At 42.3% G+C, this 25,139-nt stretch overlaps 1 protein-coding gene across 1 annotated transcript in view; it reads left to right on the top strand.

The window, feature by feature from the left end:
- LOC306706296 (contactin-associated protein-like 4) overlaps window positions 1–25,139 on the top strand; it is a gene marked incomplete at both ends in the record, with an annotated part of 90,619 nt that overhangs the window by 46,863 nt on the left and 18,617 nt on the right. The window contains 10 exons of the mRNA XM_079173309.1: window positions 1,180–1,447; window positions 1,539–1,682; window positions 2,683–2,848; window positions 9,222–9,328; window positions 10,546–10,665; window positions 11,664–11,864; window positions 18,011–18,173; window positions 19,785–19,912; window positions 20,475–20,645; window positions 23,788–24,006. Of these exons, the coding sequence (XP_079029435.1) occupies window positions 1,180–1,447; window positions 1,539–1,682; window positions 2,683–2,848; window positions 9,222–9,328; window positions 10,546–10,665; window positions 11,664–11,864; window positions 18,011–18,173; window positions 19,785–19,912; window positions 20,475–20,645; window positions 23,788–24,006 (1,687 nt within the window). The remainder of the gene's footprint in view (window positions 1–1,179; window positions 1,448–1,538; window positions 1,683–2,682; window positions 2,849–9,221; window positions 9,329–10,545; window positions 10,666–11,663; window positions 11,865–18,010; window positions 18,174–19,784; window positions 19,913–20,474; window positions 20,646–23,787; window positions 24,007–25,139) is intronic.

Below are 25,139 nucleotides of genomic sequence, written 5' to 3' on the forward strand. Positions count from 1 at the left end.
TTCAAACTCTCAGCTTTTATTTCTGAGAGAGAATACAGCATCAATAGCTGGAGCCGCGCCACCTAAAATACAATCTGCAGGCTAAATTTGTCCCTCCACGAGCTGATAAAAGATTCTGCTTGGTGTTGTCTTGTGACTTACTCGCTACAAGAGAGGCTACCACGAAGACACAAGCTAAGAGTCCACTGAACCAATCCCTCACATGCATTATAGATGAGGTTGTGCGTGTCTACATGCAGGTTCATGTCGCTGCTGCTAATTAGCTGCTAGCTGCTTGTTGAAGCTGACGAGCGCTTAGAAGAGGACAGTGAGTGATGAGAGGACAGGGAAGTGTCGGCGATGGGTGGACTTTCAGTAAAGCTGCCTCGTCTTTTTCATTAGGACCTTTAGGTGTTTCTACAGTGACGATAAGTGGACCGAGCTAAGTGGAGAGCAGAGCTGAACCATTTCTAATAAACGGTCTGTCGTTACAGTAAAGGACCAGAGAAATAACGGTTCAGAGATTCACATGCATGGCTGAAGATCTAATTGGGGCTCTATTAGTTGTAGTCATTTTTAATATAAAGACCACTTTTGGCCATTCTTAAAGGTACGATAACAAAATGAATTAGAGCTTTAATTGATGTATGTGTGTTTAAGTGTGTGAGGGGGACTTTGGGGTTTACAGTGTGTTAGCCAATAGCCTTTGGGGGATTTTATTGCTCACTTTTTACTTTATATTTTGCAGTGGTGCTGCATCCTCCACCACCTACGTCCATACATCTTTTTAACAGCTCTGCAAAGGGCTTTTAGATGTCATTTGTGTTTCCGGAGCATTATAAAGATAGCAGGCTGATATTCCCTGCAGAAGGCTGGGACTGTAATATATAACTGCTGCAGCCTTTGCAATGGACCCGGTGTCATTACCACTACTCAAAACAATGGGCCACAACGGAAACGTCTACAGAGCACTGTTCACATTCATACCCACCTCCCACCACACCTCTTCTGTGACATTAGTATTTTTCAGTTTGTAATCATGGCTTTTATTCTCAAGGAGACTTGCTGATGAGATCAAGTGACATGAGGTCACATCGGCACGCCCTCTGCATCTGATTAATATTCATGTTTAATGTTGTTTAATCTCTCTTGTAATCATTTTTTCTCTCTCTCTCTCCACGCTGCATGTTTCTCTCTCAGGGCAATGTGACCTTTTCTTGTGCTGAGTCGCTTTCCGTCGCCGTGACGTTCCCGGGCCCCCAGAGCTTCCTCCAATTGCCGGCGGCGGCTGCGTCCTCGTCGGGGGGCGTGTCCGTTGGGTTCCAGTTCAGGACCTGGAACAAAGCGGGGCTCCTGCTCACCTTTGACCTGCCTCAGGAAGGGGGCGTGGTCTGGCTGTACTTGAGCGAGGCCCGACTCCGGCTGCAGATCCATAAAGCCGGCAGGGCGCTGCTGGAGCTCAGTGCAGGTCAGTCTAACAGCCTGGACAATTCACTCTTGTTAAAATGACTGAATTTAATGATAATAATTATGATGATTATCATTAAACGTTCGCCCAGGTGCTGCTCTGAATGACGGTCAGTGGCATTCAGTGGAGCTGACCTCCAGACGAGGTCGTCTGACCATCGCTGTGGATAAAGAGGAAGGAGGCGTCGCTCACGCCAGCCACTCCGTCACCGCAGGAAGTCAACTCTTCTTTGGTGGTAAGACTGAAACAAATCATGTCTGTTACCAAACTGTAGAAGGTGTCATTCACTGAGCTGTTGAAGTTCACCGTCTTTAGCATCATTATACCGGACATGCATCAATGATACTTTGAATTAGTATTCACTGGATATTCAAACAGTAGAAAATCTGGGTTTAGCGTAAATTAGCAGTCAAGATAGGTTTTAGTACATCATCATGTGGCAGTGGGTCTGTGGTTGTTAAGCTGTATTTCACATTTGAATTTCATTTTTCCCAGTTTTAGGCATTTTACTGAAATGTCTTATTTAATACGTCTCATTTATGAATTATTCTATTTAATGCGTTTCTTTTTCTTTTGATGTCAAGACGCAGACTGTCAGTCAATGCAACCAACCTGACCTTTATATTATTATTATTATTTGTATTACCTTTTTAGAAATCTTAGTTAAAATGTTGTCTTTTCATATACATAGAAACTTTTATAATTCAAACTATAGTTGCAGCAAATACAGTGACTGTTCACTGTGACATTTCTTCCTACTGTACAGAACAGCTGGTGTCTCACCTCTCCAGTTGTTTGTTCTGAGCCAAGTTTAGCTCGAGGCTGTTTTATAATGAAAGTTATGAGGTTTGCTTCGTCTTCCCCTCCCTCTTTTCTCCGCTCATTTGTCTCGCTTCCTTTCTCTCTCCTCTTTCCCTCTTCTCTTTCCCTTCCTGTTTTCTTCCCTCTCTTCCTGCCCTCCAGTCTTTTTCATTTCTTTCTCCTTCTCTTTCTTTCGCCACTGGCTTCCTCGCTGCCTCCTTTTCTTAAATCTCATCTCGTCCGCTCTTTGCTCAGCCGTATTACAATCCAGGCATGTTCTCTTACTGCCTTAGGCTTTTTATCATCACACACACACACACACACTTACACATTTACACTAACTCTGTTTCCAGGTTAAATGGACTACGAACAAATGAAATAACTGTATTCATTTGATCGAGGCACTTAGGCTCTCTGCTTTCTTTGCTGTCCAGGTTGTCCTGCTGACGGTCAGGACTGTGAGAATCCCTTCAGCCTCTTTCAGGGCTGCATGCGTCTCCTCAGCGTGGAGAACCGGCCGGTGGACCTGATCATGGTGCAGCAAAGACTGCTGGGAAATTACAGCCACCTGCAGATCGACATGTGTGGCATCATCGACAGGTCAGAACCACCAAAACCCTTCTCACAGGTCTCCCATTGAACCGTCATTTTACCCTCCCTGCCATTACTGAGCAGCTACACATCAATCATTGTATTCCTGGTGTTCTCTCTGTTTGCAGCCTTGAGCTTCATATCGTGGGGCATCTGGAAGTGTTCACTATAAAGCATTCGGCACAGACTTACATTGGTTTTCTGGTCGAATTAATTTTCCCTCAATGGAGTGCAGTTTTTGAGACATCTATATCTCTGTTGGTTGATGGGCGTGTCAGAGTGAACAAATACAAACACTATATTGTTTTAAACAGCTGTCAGTGTACCAGAGATCACACAAAACATATAGTTATTGTAGCTACACTTTTCTTTTGCCTTGGACAGCACTGAACACTGATTTGTGCTCTTTGTGAAAGGCTTTATAGTCTTCAGTAATATATGATAGGAGACAGTTTTTCATTTTTAAATTTGGCCAAACAAGACACATTTTCAATGACAGCATTTTTGTGAGAGTAGTACACAAACAGAGTCGCATAATGTAATGCGTCCATGAAATCTTCTTGGTTAGTTTACTTGTTTATGTTAAATGGCAAATGAATAAATTCCATGTTTTGTGGGAGGCTGTGAAGACAACCTTCAGCACTAAATGTTATCCTGTCTCTTTTATTTTGTGTGTATTTTGTACACTACTGTTTTTTAAACCAAACAGAACATGCCGACACAAATCAAACAAACGAATGGAACAACCAAAAAGGGGGAAACAAACCAAAAGTCTGTGTATAGCAGAGATCATGGTGGGGTACAATAATCATGGTGCTCTTTTCCCTTTCTGTCTTCAATTGATCATTATTACCCGTCTGTGTAAATTGAACAATCTATAGAAGTCAGAGTCCTACAGGCTATAAAGACAATGGTTATTTGAGATGTATTATGTCTCAGCAGGTGTTCACAGGGCATTAACCTTATCTACCAGGAGTGGGGTTTGAACCCACGAGGGCTTATGCCCATTGGATCTTAAGTCCAACGCCTTAACCACTCGGCCATCCTGGTTGATGAATAATAGATGTTGAAGAAAGAGATAGCTCAATATTCACAGTCCAGCTCCGTCCTTATCAGACACAACTGTTGCAGAAGTGAAATGCAATTTTTCTTTTCTTTGAATTCTTGGCAGAGTCATTTATTTGTGAGGTGAAGCGATGTGTTGTGAGCGTTGGATCCAGAATAATTAGAAACAAACAATCGAAAGCATCCTCTCGCACTCCCAGTTTTTCCATTAAAGAACGGTGAATTATTGTTCAGGGGAGACCTGAGGTGTGAAATAAACTCGCCAAAGACAGCCCTGTTTGTTCAAATCCTCCTGATATCTGACAAACCACAATAAGCGTTGAGTGTCTGTCTCTTTGTTCTGATTCATCAGCTCTTTCAATTAGCACCACGATGATAGCTGCAGTGTTAAAGTTCTCTGTTCATGTCTCTTTGTAGTTCATTTAGGCATCTACAAAAGGCCTTACCAATTCATCCAATAGTTGTTTAGACATTTCAGTTTGGACCAGAGTGATATAACTAGAACCATATTGCAAGCATGGCTATTGATGTAATACGTTATAATAAGAGATGATATGGAAAGAAATTGTGATATTTTCCATATCCTCACCAGAGAAGGAGAATGTGCTCCAGTGGGTTTAATTAATTATCTCCTTGTTTCTACATTTATCAGTTTATTATCCAGCAGGATTCATTTCTCGCTCAGATCTGCTCACTGGAACAGAACAAAACAAAAACCATGACTCCCACTGCGACTCCCTTCATCGTAACTCTCTTAAAAATCTAAAGTTAACAGGAAAATGGAGTTACAGTCACTGCTTCCATACGCTTCTCCGACCTCAGAGCAGGGAGTCACATCTGTGTTGGTGTGTCTGTGTGCAGGCTTAATAGCTGTGGAACCCCATACGATGAGTACAACACAGGAGCAGCCATGCATTTAATAGACTTGACCCACCAGTCCTGTTGCAGGGCTAGGGCTCTAAAGAACTTCTGATCTAAACCGCGGTCACGTTGCAAGCAGCGTGATCAAAAAGTCAAGAGAAGTCCGTCCGTTTCCTGTTAGAGGTGAACAACCTGGGAATGAGGGCAACAACAACCTCGTCTAACACTGACGTCAAAGGCTTGAGAGTGAGAGGAAGAGATGGAGGTGAAAAACGTGTCACACTTTAACGCACAAGACGGCGCTTTTTGTCCCGTCTCCCAACATCAATGTTAGTTTGAATTGAACAAGAAAAGGCAACAGCAACGTGGAGCTGTCTCCTTTATTAATTAGTTCTTCTGTTGCAGTCTTTAACCATCGTGTCAGCCCAGCTCGACAGTTTGCTGTATTCCTCCCTCGAGCACTCGTTGTTGATGTTTACATGGATGCAGATTTAGACATTACTTATGAACAGACTTTTTCATTTGACAACTCCCAAGTATGTAGATCTAAGGTACAGTATGCTCTCTCATATCGTGGTGTTTATTGGTGCAACTGATCACAAAACATACGGTTCGGATCATATCACGGATCAGCACAAAAGCAGCAAATATAACTTTTAGAGATCCCCGATGTACCGATACCAGTTGATGATCATTGATGATCCATACTGGCAGATAAAGATCGTTGTTGTTTTGTAAACGCAGCTGGTCTACAACGCTCCAGACTGTTTATTTTTGTGCCACTGTTCCAAAAATCATTTCAACCGCTCTGAAGTCAGCCATCAAAAATTCTGAATGTTATCATTTTACTTAGTTGTAGTCCTCCGGCCTATAGAGGTACAGAAGAGTTGTAATGTTTTGTAGATTATCATACATACATCATCTACAGTTATGAGTTGTGTTGACTATGACAATATCTTTCTAGAAGAGATCAACTTCAGTAATACAATACCAGGAGTGGGGTTCGAACCCACGAGGGCATTTGCCCATTGGGTCTTAAGTCCAACGCCTTAACCACTCGGCCATCCTGGTGCTGTTGATTACTTGTCACATGGTATCAATCGATAATTAATGGTTCAGCCAAAAATGTCAGGTGTGTATAGTTCTCACAAAAAAAAAAAACAACGTACACATTGCATTTTGCCCGATAGTGTTACTCAGTCGCTTGACACTTGTGACAGTGACTAACTGTGACACTAGGATGGATATTTACAGCTATGAAATATTTCTGTGATCACATATTAGTTGTAACTTGAAGACACTAAAGTTCTCTCACTGAAGGACTTCTTCATTGCTCTTGTCAGTACAATTGTCGACTCATTTAGACAAAGACGGAACCAAATATGAAACTCATCAACAGTCAGAGAGAGACCAGACGTCACCGCTGCCAGGCTGGGTTTGATTACTGTACGTCAGCGCTGGAACCCTGCCGCACTCACACAAACACTAAATATATCAAATGAAAGAGCCACGCTGTGTGGTAATGTCAATTTAAAGTGAAATGCTTTATCTGCAAGGCTCCAGCGCACTCTTAGATTAAAGCAGCATAGAGATAAATGGAGGTAAAAGTCACACTGTAGCAGGCAAGACAGGCTGCTTGGTCAGCGCTTTTATCTAAAGAAAAGGGGAGGCTGCAGATTCTGCACAGTCTTCTGTTTTCGCCTCAATATTCCACCCTGGGTTCGGGCGAACACACTCAAACGCTGTCACGTGTTTATAGAAGTAAACACACTCTAAATCATGTATTCAGCAACATTAAGACGGATGAAAACACAACACAGACCAACCGTCAAGCTTCTTAAACACAGATGACGTTGAATTGTGTGTGTGTGTTTGTCTCAAGCCTCCCGGAGGTGCCAGCCGGTCTTGCAACAGATGGAAAGCAACCAGTGTGGATAAAAAACACACACTGTTACTCATCGTCTCCTGTCGTCCTGTGTCTGTCTGTCTTTTTCTCAGCAGAATGAGGTCACAGGATGTCTTCAAGTATCTCACGCGTGGGATTAGCTGTCGGTTTAACGTCGATAGTTTTGTTTTTTATGTGCAAAAGGTTTTTGAGGTATCGTGCTCTGGGATTTCTATCACCACGCCCATGCAATGCAGGGGAATGAGATTTGTTTGTGGTGCTGAGGGTTGAAAATGTCCTCAGGATGGTCTTTACTTCACCTTAAACCGTTTTTATCAGAACTGCTTTCTACCAAATAAATAGTCCCGATGAAAACTATTGACTCTGTGTGTTTTGGATTATCCAGAACTAACAGACTAATGAACAAATAGAACATGGGGGGAAAAAATGATCATAATAAGTTCTGTGACAGATATGATATAATATAGTAACAGCTACCCGGTTGCCATCAGTGGCAACATATTATAAATATAGAGACATATCGATCTTGCCGCTCATCTTAAAATCTGTGAGCGTGTTGAACTGTAGAAATAGACACTCATAAATATGAATGCTTTTTCTCCCATTGTTTTTCATTTCCTGTGCTCTCACGGCAGCTTCTAAACCTCCCACATCCACTAAACTGTTCATCATCTTCACGCAGAGAAAGAAAAACACAAAATAGAGTGTTCTATTTCTAATGTGGCAATTTCACTTTCAGTGTCAAATAGGTGAATTTCGCTGCCACCCTCCTTCAGGCTCCCTTCGTCCCGTCTCCTCCCTCCCACACGGGACTGATGTCATGATGGTTACAGCAGTATACTTATCCATAAATAGCACACAGAGCTTCACTGAAGTCTCCTGGGAGCTGTGTTCATAGAGCGTCTGCAAACAGTGTGGCGGCACTTTAGAAGAGAAGCTCGGTTCATTCCGCTGCTGAGAAGAAGTTAAAAGAATATTTTCTATTCAGCGGCAAACTTCCTTTTTTTACATCAAATGAAAGAAACATCTAAAGCGAGAAAGTAATGAAATTAATCTTCTGATCCCACTGAAGGGTGAAAGGTGTTTCAAATGAATTGTGTCTGCAGGAGACATCTTTTCATTCAACATAAAAAAGTTATTTTTTTCCAACAACCTCCCAAAACTTTATAAATATATAAACCGATATTAAAAATGTAAGATGTTCTATTTGACACTAACCTTGAAGAGCTTCGACGAAAAGGTTTTTGTCCTCGAGAAATGGAAAGCTGCATTTCATACGAGGCTCATTTAGTTTAATGAAGTAAGTTTTCTCTTTGAAAGGTGGTGCAGTTTGAAAGCATAGTGCCCCCGATCATCACTATTCTTACAAAGATGAAGCAGGAAGGGCTGAGCAAGACGTTATCTGTATCAGTCAGAGGACGTTCATGGCTTTTAAATGTCCACTAATGCTTTCATCATAACCACAGTAAGGCAAACGTTATGCATCAGTTATTTCAGTTCCCTTGAAAGTGTGCACCGTCGGTTTAGTCTCTTTTTAAATCGATACAGCAAAATGCCGCGTTTCTTTTCCATGTCAAAACCTAGCGCCTATATTACCCACGGTGCAACTCGACTTCACGCCCCCAGATTTTAGTCTTCCGCACCAGCGATTCGGACTCAAGTGACATCACTTGAGACAAAAGAACAACCCAGAACCCGTGAACGCACTTTAATGTGCCAGATCGGTGGAGTTCCTCTTCCACGACACGTCAACTTGTCTGGATTACTCAGCAGTCAAAGCATTCCGCCTTTTCTTGGCTCTCTGCATGGACTGATTACCTGCATGCAACCAAAGCCTGCTAAGACGTGATTGGTCAATACTGCTCGGACTACAAACGGAAACCAGAACCATTCCGGTACCAAAAAATCTCGTCCCATTGCCCACAGGTTCTACGTTCATATTCTGATATCTGTTTTTAGAGATTAAAACGCAACTAATAGTGCCAACATTGAAATGCTCTGTAAATTCACTGTACATTGATTTTTACAGTATATTCCTTTTCTCTATTACCTTCTACTGTTATATTATTCTAGGATCCAGACGATGCTATGAAGCATGCAAATGCTATAATCAAACTTCTTACTGCGAGGATACCCTCCCTGATATTTTTATAGCATCTTCAAATTAAAAAAACATAACTCTTAACTCGCTGTGGATGTTTTTTTTTATCTCAACACAAATCACAGTGGCCAGGATGACATTTTGTGATTGGGTTTTATGACAAAATCAGGGAGTGCATCTTTTAATTTGGGTTTACGAGAACCATGTGTGCAAATGCAGTTATGCTGAAGAGCCATTTTTACTCCCTGTGCTGTAAGACGAAGGTGAATCAGCCAAAATCTAAATGGTGATTTCATATCAAATGTTAACTCCTCCAGACTCAGTGTTTTGGTTTCAGCTGCCTTTTTGTTATTTGGCAGAAGATCCAAGAGAACTGTTTCCAAAAGGTTACGTTACCATAACAGGCAAATAAATCAACCCTGATGAATGTATTTCTCTTTCCTCCTCAGGTGTTCTCCCAGTCGTTGTGAGCACGGCGGCCGCTGCAGTCAGTCCTGGACCGTCTTCCACTGTAACTGCTCTGAGAGCGGCTACAACGGAGCGACCTGCCACAGCTGTAAGTCACCTGTCGGACCAACATGAGCACATGACCACCAATCTGTATGAAGAGAGACGGATGGACAGGGAGCAGGGTGACACAGGACTGATGGCATAATAAAAAGAATAAGAATGAGGCAGTGTGTCGAACAGAATGATGATGATTTTCTTGCCTCCTGCATAATTTAAAATCAGAGGCAGAACAAACAGAGAAAGAAATAAAATTAGATGAAACATACTGTGGTACAAAACCATTAAAACATTAACACAATAAACACAGATTATACATTTTCATTCGTTGGGCACACTTAAAAAGGCAACTGCTTCATACATAATGCAATAAAAACAAACACGAATCACAGAAAGCTAGTAGCTAACGATGCTAACAGCGCTAGCAGCGCAAACAACAGCAACAGTGCTGAAAGAGCTAACAGTGTTAGCTCCTGTGAGCTATATTTGATTTCTGCACCTCTCTTCTTTCCAGTGGTTATAGTATCATAAAACCTGTTTGCATGTGAGAGATATGACGAAGGTCAATGAGACTGTAGCTGTGACTAAACTGCCAAATGCTGAATAAATAAATGAACCAGGGGTGAGGTGCCGATTCCCTCGAGTCAAATCCTTGAAACCATAAGAGGAGAGTTTCCCACACGTCCCTGGTCTCATTTTTATTGCTGGTGTTTTCTGTGGAAACCTTCTTCTAACCACACTGAGGGAATGTGATGAATAAAAGGCCTTTGGCTCTGGAGCAGAAGAGAGAGAAACAGGTGAGCAGAGTGTGGGAACCTTGAGATATGGATTTGACTGGAAGGCCTTGATTCTTTGATTACAGAGGATGAACTGGTGTGTGTGTGTGTGTGTGTGTGTGTGTGTGTGTGTGTGTGTGTGTGTGTGTGTGTGAGAGGCAGAGAGAGGAGGGAGGAAGACCCATGGAGACAGAGAGGAAGAGGCAGGGCTGATGAAGGTCTAAAGTTTTATTTATTGAGTCTCTGTACTCCCATCAGTCATTACTGTCCTCTCCAGTTGGATTAATCTTTACTTTACGGGACGCCAGCTGCAGAAATAAAACTGAAGATGATTGTCTTCACTCTGGTTATGAGACAGTGATTCAATGGCGGCAGTCCGCATAATCCTCCACAGTGTGTAGTCCTCCTCCCCTCACAGCTCCTGTGTGCGTCTGCCAGCCGACGTGTTGATGTGATTCATGTTGAGCTGATCTCATTATTTTCCTCCCAGCTGTGCACGAACAGTCCTGCGAGGCGTACAAACACAACGGCAACACGTCGGGACATTTTCATATCGACGTGGACGGCAGCGGACCAATCAGACCGCAGCTGGTCTACTGCAACATGACAGGTGACACACTCACTCACACACACACACTCTCTCACACACACACACACACACTTTCACTCCCCCTCTTCCTCCTATCATCACTCAAGGTTTTTATGATTCAAATTTACATAATTATAAATGATGATGCTCCTCTCATCACGCTCTGATCCACTTTATCTTCCATCCCCCCTTTTCTCCTCTTTTTCTTCTGTCATGTCTTTTGTTTAATCATATGAATATGAATAATTAAGTCTCTCTGCTTCATATAATTTGTGTACGTATATAAATCTTAATAGTGATGATATTCTTTTATTCTCCCACTCTCTTTTTTTTTCTCTCTCTGTATCCGTCGCTTTCTCATAAATTCAACTTCAAAGATGTGTGATTTAGTTCATCTTAATTCAGACAAGAATACAGTTCATCCTCAATACATGCCTGTTAGTAGACTGAGAAATAAAGAAGAGCAGACATTCATAAATATGTCACAATAAGCAAGATAGTGTGACACTTATTCAAAGCAGTTAACAGGTAAATTAATTGCTTACGGTAGAAGTATTTTGAGTTTTAGATTTCATTGACGATTATAACAGCAGAAGCAGTTTTTCCCAGATCGGGAAAATATTGATACCACTGTCATGCCTGTTTTCTAAATATAGAGCTTGAGCCAGAGGCGATTAGCTTAGCTTAGCATAAAGAAAAGTAGGGAAACAGCTGGACTGGCTCTCGAAAATAGACATAAATAAAGTTTAAAAATATGGCTACCAAGCTACTTTAAACTCACTAATAAGCAGGTAATATATCATTAATTTAATCCTTACTCCATATATGAATATATATATATATATATATATATATATATATATATTTGCATGACTGAGTATTGCTGTTGTTGCAAAGGCCAGTGTATGATACCACATATATTACAAATAAGAAAGAACAATTTACAAATGAAAATCAATCAATAACAGTAAGTTATCAGTAATAAAGACAAATGTATATATCTATCTATCCCCCACCAGAGGAGAACACGTGGATGGTGATCCAGCACAACAACACAGAGCTGACCAGAGTCCGACCGTCTCCAGGTGTAGACCAGCACTCGGTTCACTTTGACTACTCCACAGAAGATGAGCAGCTGCTGGCCGTCATCAGCCAATCGGAGCACTGCGAACAGGAGCTGTCCTACCACTGCAGGAAGTCCCGCCTCCTCAACACTCCGGGTAAAGCCTCATTAGGAAAGCTGCTGGATGTCTCCTCGTGTGTTTTCTTTGTCGGGTACAGCTCGTCTCATGCTGTCAGATATAGAGTTGCTCACCTGGAACAGCTGCCCAGCCAAGTATTTACTCTATTAACTTTGAAGGAATAGTTTGGACATTTGGGGAAACAGGTTTACAGAGCTCGATGTGAAGATTGATAGGACTCTCGTGTCTGAACCAGGCTACAGTTTGGAAACAGAGGGAAGCAGCTCGCCTACCTCTGACGAAGAGTCTCAGAGTCTGCTCACCAGAACCTCCAAAGCTCACTTATTAACACATCATATGATGTTTGTTTCATCCGCACAAACACCGGAATGTACAAATTACAATTTGCTGTTTTACAGGGATTATGTGCCAGACTATTATTTGACGTCTATTTCTTGGATGGAACCAGTAAATTCCTGGAGTTTCTTCTAACTACTCAGAAGCCAGAAATAGTCTGGCACATAATCCTCCATTGAAATTGCAAATTGGTGTTTCTACACTTTGAATAAATAAGTGTTGATTGAACATGTTATTTAGTGAGCTTTAGAGGGGCAGATTCTGTTAATATTGTACAGAGCCAGGCTAACTGTTCCCCCTGTTTCTAGTCTGTGCGCTAAGCTAAGCTAACCAGCTGCTAACGGTATACATTGAATAGACAGATTGTGCTGTTTTATTCATATTTTGACTCATTTTGTTATTGCCTCTCTGGAAATGACAGATTATAGAGCATTCAAAAGTCAGCTTCTTACTTTGTCTTTCAACAAATGTAATGAACTCTACTGGAGCCAAAATCTTATTAAATTCTGTGTTTGTGATTATACTCAGAAAGTAGATCTCACTTTCTTATCTAATCTTAATCTTTTAATCCTTTAATCTTATTTCAGGGAGAGCCCTCTGGGGTTTTGGTTCCTCCCTTTTCCCTCAATACCCCTCAAGTGCACATTGGAATCAGAAAAGACTGTAAACAAGAGCTTGTTCTTAATTGTCTTGTTGGGTTAAATAAAAGATAATGAGAGCTTTGTTAAGCAGCCTCTCTTCTGCTGGGACTCGCTCTCTCTCTCCACCAGAACAAAATCATTACGCTCTTTACTGCAAACTTGATGTGGTTTCAGGGATTTTCTTCTCTTTCACTAATGAGTCAGACAAATGGATTTTTCAGGATTTGTTTTAATACCGCCTCCTTTTGAGAAATGAGTATTGAGTCCGATCCGTGTTTCCTTTGTTAAACTCACGTGTTTTTCTTGTGCTCGGAGGTGCTCAGAGGTGGTGAGCATTAGAAAAAGAGGGTGAATCACTTCGATCACCAAGTTCCATTGAATTCTTCTTGGTAACGCAACAGCCACCACTTTCCTGTCCAGTCCATAATACAAGAAGAAAGCATCATTAAGTGTAAAGAAACACAGCTAGATACATCAGGGACACGTGTCCATGTTAGCAGTGTGGCTCTAGGTTTGTCGCTCACCACCTTGATCCAGACTGATCTCTGAGTGGTATTACTTGAGTTCAGACATTCGTGAAGCCTAGAGAATGAATGCTACTGACGTTAGTGGTTCTTCAGCTTTTGTCTGTAGCGCCACCATGATGTTGACATTTGTGATTTTAAATGGAAATGTCTCGACATCTGTCAGAGGGAGATTATAATACTCATCATTGTGAGCTGTATGCTGAGGTTGGGTGGCTCCTCTTTCTCTGTGAGACGTGATAGATTCAGGGTTTTGTTTTATTTATGAGGCCTTAGCGAACACACTCAAATGATTGGATTATGTTGCATAATGTGTTGTCTGTGTGGAAAGTCCAGTTTGTCTCATTGTGCACCTGCAACATGGAATAACATGCAAACAAAATCTAAAGCTTTGCATTTTTTATTTCATCATACTTCAGTTCCAGTTGTTCTTGTTTTAGTTGATTAATTTGCTTTAACTCTTAGTTGTTTTATTAGGGCCCGAGCCGCCGACAACGTCGGGCCGGCGAAGGCCCTATTGAAATTGTAGGGGTTCTTATTATTCCTATTCTGATTTTTATTTGTCGTCAATGAGCGCATATTTGGAGTATTGCCCATACCCAAAAACTCACCAAATTTTGCAGACTTGTCAGGTCTGGTGAAAATTTTCATATTATATAGGTTGCAAATATGCATTTAAAAAAATGGCTCTCTAGCGCCCCCTACAAGTCGCGCCGGCGACGCCCCTCGGCCAGTTTGTCCGATTGACTTGAAATTCAACACACATGTCCGAAACCACTAGATCTAAAAAAAAGCCTCTCAGACCCCTAAGCTCCGCCTACTTAGATTTTCCGCCATCTTGAATTTAGTGTAAAACACATCTTTGCAAACTCCTCCTACACGCTGGCTCCTATTGCTACCAAAATTGCTGTGGATCATTAGTGGATGTAGATCACTCAGATTTATCAAAAGCTTTTTGATATCTCTTTGCGTTGAAAAGATATGGACCAATGAACTTCTTAGGGGCGTGGCTTAATATCAATACACATAACTTCTCAACCCAGTGTCGAAAATTCACGAAACTTTCAGCATATGTGCACATCGCATACCGTTACATACCCTGTGATTTGTGTTGCATTCAACCAATAGGGGGCGCTACAGTAAACCCGCAAAGTTGTGTTTTTTGGCACTTTTCGCATTTTGCAGCCTTCGTATTTTAACGAACTCCTCCTAGAGCATTTATGCGATCGACTTCATATTTGTTCAGGGTGCTCTTAAGACCTTTGTGATTAAAAATTATTAAAAGCTAGCGCTTTCGTCGAAGAACCTTGACGTGGCGTGGCGGCCATTTTGCATCATTTTTCTGAAAAATCAAGTTGTTATAGCTCCAAGGTACATACTCCAATCCACACAAAACTTCTTGTGCATGATGCCACTTCAAGCCTGAACATACTTAAATTGAAAAAAATGAAATAACTCATAGCGCCACCTACTGGCTGAAGGAAATGTCATATTTTATACTTTTCTTTATTCCTCCTAGCCAGGTGACCCGATTAGTCTCAAAATCGGTAAGGATAGTCTTAGGACATTGATGAAGAGCCATCATAAGTATTGTGTGTTTTCGTTGAACGCTGTTGCCGTGGCGACGCATCGTTCGCCATGCAAAATTGAAGTTGTTATAACTCCAAGGTACATTATCCAATTTGCACAAAACTTCTTGTGCATGATGCCACTTCAAGCCTGAACATACCTGATTTGAAAAAATTCAAAAAACTCATAGCGCCACCTACTGGCGGAAGGAAATTTGTTTCAGTAGGTTAGGATGCTCAAAATTTCATAAAACTTTGGACATGTGTCAAAGGCATCGGAGGAAATATGTGGTATGATTTTTGGCCTTGTCCGTTTTAAATTGCCTCTGTAGCGCCCCCTATAATATTTCAAAAGAGCAGCCCCGGCGCTACGTTTGAGCTACACGTACGAAACTCGGTAGGCACACGTATCCTGTGGAGACTTAAAAATAAGTCTCTTGGCACCATGCTCTAAAACCTATCAAAGTCGGCCATTTTGATTTTGGTGTCATTTTTCCATAGCATAGTAGGTTGGGATGCTCAGAAATTCATGGCACTTTGCACATGTGTCAAAGGCATCGGAAGAAATATGTGATATGATTTTTAGGCTTGTTCGTTTTAAATTGCTTCTGTAGCGCCCCCTACAATATTTCAAAAGAGCAGGCCCGGCGCTACGTTTGAGCTACACGTACGAAACTGGGTAGGCGCACGTATCCTGCGGAGACTTAAAAATAAGTCCCCTGGCACCATGCTCTAAAACCTACCAGAAGTCGGCCATTTTGATTTTGGTGTCATTTTTCCATAGCATAGTAGGTTAGGATGCTCAAAAATTCATGGCACTTTGCACATGTGTCAAAGGCATCGGAAGACATATGTGGTACGATTTTTAGCCTTGTCCGTTTTAAATTGCCTCTGTAGCGCCCCCTACAATATTTCAAAAGAGCAGCCCCAGCGCTACGTTTGAGCTACAGGTACGAAACTGGGTAGGCGCACGTATCCTGCGGAGACTTAAAAATAAGTCTCTTGGCACCGTGCTGTAAAACCTACCAGAAGTCGGCCATTTTGATTTCGGTGTCATTTTTCCTCAGCATAGTACTATTTGCAAAGCATCATTTCCAGCATCGGGCGGTCCACGCGGGATCGACGACGTCTCGCTCGCGGACGCGCCGTCCCGCGGTCGCGGACGTTCTCCGACGCTCAGGCCGGAGTCCGCCGCCGGCCCCGACGCGCAAGGGAGGCGAGGGCCCGTTCATCACTGCTCGCAGTTTTAATTTATTATTATGTTTCTTCTTTGCAAGTCTTTGTGCCTATGATTGTGTCAGTTTAATGAATGAATGAATTACCTTGAAATTCAGATTGGTTCACATTCACGTCGCCCTCCAGATAAATTTTGACAACTTTGGTGATCCTCTGACTTTGTCCAACACTTTGGTTTATAACCAAATACCTGCAAAACTAATGATACTCCCATCAGCCTCTGCTTTAAGTTTAGAGATAATTATCAAATGTTATTATGCTAATCAGCTAATCTAAGATGGTTAACGTGGTATAAACAATTACCTCAAAGCAACGCTGTGCTGTAGATTCTCAGCGTTGTTAATTGTTTTGTGTATTTGAGTAGATAAAGTGGTGAAACAATTAGTCTAATCATTAATTACAAAAAATGTATCATACGCAATTTACATAACCGACTTAGAAAACTTGAATGTCCCCAACCGGCAATTTGTGTTTCAGCAGAGTAAACAACACACATAATATAGTAACAATTAAAACAACAAGAAAAGTCCATGATCGTGATTTTGCTCATTACTATGTATTTACATAACCTAACATGCTCCCGACTCCCGATGTTGCACGTTGCCCTACAGCTTGTTGAAATGGGTTAAAGAGGGTTATTGTACTGCACGTTGCACTAACAGCTTGTTAAGTTGGACTATTGACGTAGGAATGAATGACTCTCTAACTTGTTGTTTGGTTCTGGTCTTATCTCTGGATCTGCAACCAGAAGGGAATGTCTGGTAATTCACTGAAGGTGGATCCAGGAAGACCAAGTAAAGGTTTTAAGTCATGCATTAGGAATTCTTCAGATTACCAGTGATCCAGTGGATCCATTAAACTATTTATGACAAGGACACATCCTCAAAGTTTCTCTCTACTGTGGAACTACCAAGACTACATAAGACAGACATTTGAGTGGTTAAGCAACTTTTTTTTCGGGGGGCGGATAAGAAAATGATGGATGAAAGTGGTGGAAAAAGAGAGATAGAAGTTCCATTACAAACCCCCCTGCTGCTCTCTGGGAAAATAAAGAATTGCAGACTCAGCAGAGACCTTTCCAATCACCTTCTCTCTTTCCTCTCCACCTACACACCCTAGAGATGCGAAATACATTGTTTCACCATATAGTATCATCGTCCTCCATCCAAAAACAATGTATTCAGCATAAGGGGCAGGAGCTGGCAGACTTCCCCCAGCTTCAAACACTGGATTCATCTTGAGAGGCTGAGAGATGGGTTCTCTTTCCCGTACAGCGCTCAGCTATTTCCTCACTGCGCTGTTCATCTCAGGACATAATGCGGCTCACGGTATTGTGCATCAGTGTAACTTTTGTGTCCTGCAAGAGTCCTGCATCTCTTTGCAGTTTCGTGAGTGATGGTCTCACAACGTTTTTAACAGTAAAAATAAAATGTAGCTTTAGTTTTCCTTTTTATAATCTCGTTTTTGTTAATTAGAGGGCGCGAATTAGGTTGCATTCATTAAAATGACTTTGAAGACATAACAATTGACGAGGCCCTTCTCCAAGCTTAATATTTTAGCCTGAAATGTGTTGATGAAAACGTTATATAGGCTGAAATCTACTTTTCATGCATTTTGCAAAGAGGAATATCTTCTTGTGAAGCGAAAACACATCGGCCAAGACATGACAAAAGAGTAAAATATGACGATGGTCCAGTATTTAGTTGACCATCCACATACGGGTCAGGTTCTTTTGGCTCAGCTCTGTAGGAAATGATCGGCCGTCTCGTGGCGGGAATATGTCACAATAACACGGTCAGTGTTGTTGTTGGACATGATCGGAGAAGTTAAAGGTGTGTTTGCTCGTGTGTGTGTTTCAGAGGGCTCTCCGTTCAGCTGGTGGCTCGGTGGTCCCGGTCCCGGTCGTGTCCAGACTTATTGGGGCGGAGCTCAGCCGGGCAGCCAGCAGTGTGTCTGCGGCCTGCAGGGCGACTGCGTGGACCCACAGCACTACTGCAACTGTGACGCCGACCGCATAGAGTGGTACTGAACTTAATATATAGACATGGTTATTACTACTGTATAAGCAAAGATGAGTCATTCTTGTTTGATTGATTATTTACACTCAGTGAAAAAACTCCTTTAACCCTCTTGTTGATAACTTTGTCCTAAAGATGATGATGTATCTCTGGTACATTTTGTGACATTGTTATATTGGACTGCATTGTTTTAAATATTGTGCATCCTCGTAGGACAGATGCATTCTCTGTTGAACTTTTTGTACATTTTTATTTGCAGTCCCTCCGGTGACAATACGATAAACAAAACAGGACTTCTTGCACCGAACCAAAACTCAGAAACATGCCCTGCAAAGTAGAGATTTGACTCCTCACTCTGCAGGTGCATGATGGGTGTTATGATCGGCTCATTCCGTACATCTACCTCTCGGTTTCAAACTGTCAAACTGTTCAATGCTGACACAGTTTTTACGAACCATTCATCAGAAAACCCTCAGAGTGAAGATACACCTCTCGCTTCCAATGCCTCGCCTGACATCGAGATGGGCATGAAGATTATCAGAGGCCCATAGAGCCGAACATGGGTGTAAATGGACGGGAGCTGCTCACTCAGCTGTCTGTCTGGAGCGCTGCTTTGGCAAATAGCTCTCACAGAAATTGGCATGGATGGAGTGTTGAGTGTCGGGATGGAAATGATACGATCCGGCTCACCATTTAAATGTCCTCCTGGAAAATTGTCTCAGACGGCACAGGTTGTGTCCGCTTATTGAAGCCCTGTTGTGGTTTAGCTGAACAGTTTTCTACCAGACAGGCAGATGAGCACAATAATGAGCATTTATGTTCAAGTTTTTGATTGAATATAAAAGTTCTTTGTCTTCTTTCTGAGATTATTTATTCTAATATTAATCATCTCATTGCCTTCCCTCTGTTCCTTCCACTTCTTCTGCTTCTATTTCATTTCTTGGTTCCTTTTCTTTTCCTTCTCTTCCTCCTCACTCTCTATTGCTTTCCCTCTGTCTCCTTCCTTCATCTCCTCCCCTCTTCCCTTCTCTTCTTCCTTCTCCCCTTTTAATCTTTCCTCTTGCCCCTCATTTTCCTCCTCGTCCTCTTCTTCTTCTACTTCTTCTTCCTCTACTTCCTCTTCTTCTTCCTCTCTTCCCCCATCTCCTCCCTTTTTGTTCTTTCTCTGTTCTTTCTTCCTTCTCCATCCCACCATCACCTCCTATTCCTTGTGCTTCATCTTAATTTCCTCCCCCCTTTCCCTTCCTCCTCCTCCTCACTCTTTATTGCTTCCCCTCTGTCTTGTCCCTTCATCTCTCCCCTCCTCCTCTTCCTCCTCCACTTTTCATCTCTTCCTCTTGTCCTCCTCCCTTTGCTTTTTCATCTGTTCCCCTCCTTCTCCTCCTCCTCCCTATTGACCTTCTCTTTCATTCTGTTTTCTCTCTATCTTTCTTCTTCTTCATCGTCTCCTCAACCTTTACTTCCCTTCTTTCTCATTCTCTTCTCCAAATCCTAATTCTTTCTTCCTTCTTCTTCTTTGTCTGTCACTCCTTCCGTCACCTCCTACTCTTTCTCCTTTTTGTTCTTCATCTCTGCTCTCCCTCTCCTCTTCCCCCTGCTCCTCATCCTCCCCCAGGACTGAAGACTCGGGCCTGCTGACCCATGAGGAGAGCCTCCCTGTCAGGTCTCTGGTGCTGGGTGACATCCAGAGGCCGGAGTCAGAGGCCGCCTACAGAGTGGGACCGCTCAGTTGTTATGGAGACAGTAAGTCCAGCTCTGGTTGCCTGGTTACACATGATGGAGAGATGACAGAAATATTTATATTCTGGGAAAAACTGTTTCCTGTTTTGTTGAACTGGTGGAAGGACTTAAATCTACATTCAGACAGTGTTTTAATCCATCCGCCGATAATAACTCGTTATTTCTGAGAGACTGATTCCTCTCAGGCCTGATTTGGAAATACAATATTAGGTGTTTAATGTGAATTCTCCTGGGTAAGAGCACCACCACATCTAGAAGCTAATTATCATTAGCAGAACTGTTGCTAATGAATACTTCCTTTTTAGTTTTCACACTCTCGCTTCTCATTAAATGCATTACAAGGTAGAACAAAGCAGGCTGTTTTGCTAATTATTAGTAATTACAGCCGTTCTATTTCTACCCGGGCCGATAGATAAATAAATATGTGACATGATACATCAAACAAACCACGTAACAGAAATCAGCCCCTCGTGTAAGCTCATTAACTGAACGTGATGCCTCATTTGTTTGCTGCGTGATATCCATTCGAAGATTGTTGACGGTGGGCTTTCATCGTGTTTCTCAGAGAACTTCTGGAACGCTGCGTTTTTCGACAAGGAGACGTCGTACCTCCACTTCCCCACCTTCCACGGAGAGCTGAGCGCAGACGTCTCCTTCCTGTTTAAAACCACGGCCTCCTCCGGTGTCTTCCTGGAAAACCTGGGCATCAAAGACTTCATCCGGATCGAGCTGAGCTGTGAGTAGGAGCTGGAGGGTGAAGATGTAATCCGGATTAGAGTGACGTGTCAGTGAAACCTGGAAGTCAGAGTCTAATCTGGATCCGTGTAAAAACCCTGAGGTTACAGACTTAATCCATAGCAAACTATCCTGGAGGCGAAATATTGTTTATTTAAGGTTGAACTCAGCTGTCTTGACCTTCCTGACCTGAATTTAACTTCTGCTCAGGGAAGCTGGGAAGCCTTTTCACAAATATTTGGTATCTAGCTGCAGGGATTTGACCCCATTCAGCCACAAGAGCGTTATTGAAGTCAGCCAGTGTTCAACCCAAAGGTGTTGGATCGGGTTGAGGCCCGCGTTCTGTGCAGACCAGTTTAGTTCTTCCACACCAAACTGGCTTTGTGCACCAGGCTGTAAACTCACGATTTCTCACTAAATATCATTGTAAACTCTCGCAGTAAATCTGAAGTGTCTCTCTTGAACATTTAATATTCTCAAATTGATTTTAGGAAAGAACCACACTGTTATTTGTGAAGCGTATCTGCTTCATCAGGACTTTGTTTGCGTGCTGTGATCTGATTTGACAGAGCTGGTAACAGAAGCAAAGAGCGCCATCATCTGTCCTCACACTTTGATTCAAATGCTGTTTAATTCTGATGCATTACAGGAACATCACTTTCTTCCAAGTGAGCCACTGGCCCTTCATACGGTGGCCCAGCGGGGACATTTTCACTGCTTGCTACACTAGCTTAGCATAAAGAAATGGTAGCTGAGGGAAACAACTAGCCTGGCTCTGACCAAAGTGAACCAAAACTCCACAAAAGTCTTAAGTGGCATATTAAAGAAGACATTTATATGCTTCTTTAAATTGAACAGAGTAAGAAATGTAAAACTGACGCTGATTTACATGCTGCAAAAGCAGACCAAATCTGAAATGTATGCGCTGTTCTTAGCTCTTTGCTTCAGCAATGGTTTAGTCTTTTGAGGATGAAGGCACAAAGATCAACTCTTCTTTGTTTCTCTTTAGCTTTCTGTCTTCAGAGCTCAGACGATGTTTTTATGCCTTCACGCCGATAACCCAGGAACGCCCGGAGAGGATTTCTTTGGCACAAAATTTGACACAAACGTGAACCTGGACTCAAGGATGAACTGATTATAATTTGGTGGTCAAAGGTCACTTGAGCCACAACTCAAGAATTCACATGGATGGAGACTGCAATTTGACTTGTTGGCGGAGGCATAAAACTGTGAGGCGGTAATCGAAGTCGGTTTCAGCTTTCTGTTTTATGCATAGCTTTCTAGCTTTTACCCGAAGTGAACATCATTTAGAATACAACAGCAATAACCAACAGGGTCTTTTTTACTTTATGGGTACCACAACATTGTGGTGGGTAGGTGTGACACCTTTATCGCCCTCATCGGTGTGTTGTCATTTAAAATGTGGCGCAAATACCCACAAGGGTTTTCTTTATGCTCATGGTTATGCAGCCAGATATGAGATATGTGTTTATGGGCAGACATGGCGTCTGGTGTTTAGAGGATCTTGTATAGATGCCTGGAAGCAGTGATGAGAGTCACAGCTGCCCTTCTGAATCATCCCAGTCCACCAGTTTAGTTTGGTTTAGTTTGCAGTTTTATATTGTGCTGCATTTTGCATTTTCTTAAAAATGGGATTTGAAGGGACACGCACAGAATCTATTACGGTGACACTGCTGCACCAACAGCCCCCTGTCCTCGGGGGAAATCATTGTCAGTGTGGTTGTTCTCTGCTCTGAATACTGCTGCTCTGCTGTCTGCTTCCTCAGAGAACCATTTCTAAATGAAGTTACTTGTATGATGCCGGGATATTGTTTCATCTTGTTCTGTGCTCTCGGAGTAATGCATCTTCTCCTTCCAAAATCACAAAGGACGAGACGGCTCTAGTCTCCTAAATCAACTCCTTTTTGTTGGAATGAACATGACGGGAACTTTTTGATCTGAGCAGATCGCTTGAAAGGAGCAACAAGAGAGAGCTGGAGGGAAACAGTTTGTTTCAGAAGTAACAAAAAACCTCATTAAAAATCCCCCAAAATAAAGCCTTGGAGCAGAGACTTTCTCAGCACGATGTTGTGTGGCTCACCTCACAGGTCTAAATAAGGACGGGGAAGTTTTGACAGACGATCTAATATTGTCGTTTACTTAACATAATGTTTTTTAGCTGCCCTTTTACGGAACACCATTTCGCACAAACCCTACATGTTTTGGGGCCAAATGTCACGGGTCGTCAAAAGAAGCGAGTCCACGGGGGAGTCGAGGAGTCGAGGAGTCCGTCATGTCTGTAATCACAGCAGGAGAGAGGAGCCGACGCTGGAGAAGTGTTCAGACAGCAGAGATTAAAGCTACAACGTTGGAAAAACTGACTTTAGAAGATAGCATCAGTGTATTTTATGGGATATGGGTGAAACCAAATTACGTTGATGTAAGTACCCGCACTATTTCACGGGAGCTGTAGTTTATTCTGTGTTAACAAGGTAATTGGTGTTAAACTTTAAACGTTCACAAAGGTTTAAATCCCTCAGCTGCAAATTACTATAAATTAGCAAAATAAATAAATCAACTTTATTTCAAGAGAGAAGGTGGGAAGTTTTTTTTCGCAGTTAATACCTGTTGCTGAGGCAGAGTGAGGCAGGATTTTAATACAGTTCTTCTCACTTCAACACATGCAAATGTTGTAAAGATGTAATTTGATATTGTCGTCAGTATATTCCTGTTACGTGCAAGTTTAATGCTGGTCTGCAAATCAAATTTCCTTCAGCATGATAATAAAGTTGAAGAACCTCCACAAGACCATAATAATGAAAAGGCTTGTATGAAGCGACTGATATATCAGTCTCCATGTAGTCTGAATCTCCAGCTGTGAGATGACTTTAAACATTTCCTCTGACAGACACATGTATCTCAATGTGTTGTTTCATTTGTTAATTCTGCTAATAAGTTAAATAGTCTACTGGCCGGATGATCTACCCATAATTATTTTTCTTTTCTGTTCATTCCTCTCTTTTTTTGTTTCCCCTTCGTCGCCGTCCTTTCTATAAATCACACTTTTACCTCTGACTCCCCCTTCCTGTCTCATCTGTCTCCTTTTTACTGTCCCCCCCCCCCCCCCCCCTCCCCTCTATCAGCCTCCACTCAGGTGGTTTTCTCCTTCGACGTCGGTAACGGGCCGCTGGAGGTTCGCGTGGAGTCGAGCGTCGCCCTGAACGACAACCGGTGGCATCGAGTCCGAGCCGAGCGGAACGTCAAGGAGGCGTCGCTTCGTTTGGATGGACTTCCTGTCGCCACGCAGGAGGCTCCTGCTGACGGACACCTCCACCTGCAGCTCAACAGCCAGCTGTTCATAGGTGAGGATGAGAAAGATGTGACCAGCTCCCTCATTAGTAGCAGCACGGGTGACCTTGACATTCTCTTATTCTAATATCTCTCCCACACACACACACACACAGTCACTTCTTTGATGTAAATACACAATATACACTCCAGTGTATCTTCTCACACAATATCTTCTCTTTTCTCTAGTTTATTATGTGATTTTCTGCGTCCAGTTGTGACAGATTTTCCTCTTTCCTTCTTCAAACTGCCATTGTTTTCTGTGTTTGTGATTGATGCGCCAGCAGGCAGCAGCGTTCTGTGCATAACAATGAAGTCATGTTAATTTCAATACCAATTAGCAGAATGTGTCAGCTCTAATAGAGCTCTGACTGTCACTGTTGTCATTATGAGTTTTGCAACAACTACTTTGCGTGCACAGCGTAATTGCAGGCAAAGATATAGACAGTGAGGATTTTTTTTGTACTTAATTACTTGTGCAGGTGCTGCTGCTTTTGCTTTCCAGAGGAGAAAAGGTCAAACTCCTTTGAATATCACAGCTGTTTCAAACAGCCACCAAGCGGTGCTAAATATGGAAGATGGCAATCTGGCAATTCATCCTCCCCCTCTACAGCTAAACCTATCAGGGAGCTAACGTTTAGGAATCGGTATCAGGTAGCACAGGGTGTTGAGCCTCAAAAAAACGCCAAAAATATTCCCTCTTCTTTGGCTGATCTGTTATCAGCTAAATCCTGTTGTTTGATCGGCAGCGTTGGATGTAAAAGGTGCTGAGTCTGCGCTTCCACTACCTCTTCATCCACAGTCGTACAGTGTAAAGAAATATGATGTTTCAAAGTGCTTAACTGCTATCGGCTAAATGTCGTCCGCTGCTCAGCACTATCGGATAGGAAAGTGCTGAGTCGATGGTTTCTGACTACGAATAATAATCTTGTCTGGTAAACAAAGCAGGCATCAGGGAGCAGTAATATACAGAGTTGTTTGTACATTGAGGGTCTTTAAATAATCTGTAAATGAAGCTGAACCTGTAAATGATTCTTCAGGCGGTCTTGTAATTAACCAGCGAGCTGAGAATCTCTAACACAAACTCCATCAACACTGCAGCCCGGTTCATCTCACCTCCATCAGTTATTCTGCATGTGACCTCTCA

This window comes from Pholis gunnellus, assembly GCF_910591455.1.
Source record: "Pholis gunnellus genome assembly, chromosome: 14".
Classification (NCBI taxonomy): Eukaryota; Metazoa; Chordata; class Actinopteri; order Perciformes; family Pholidae; genus Pholis; species Pholis gunnellus.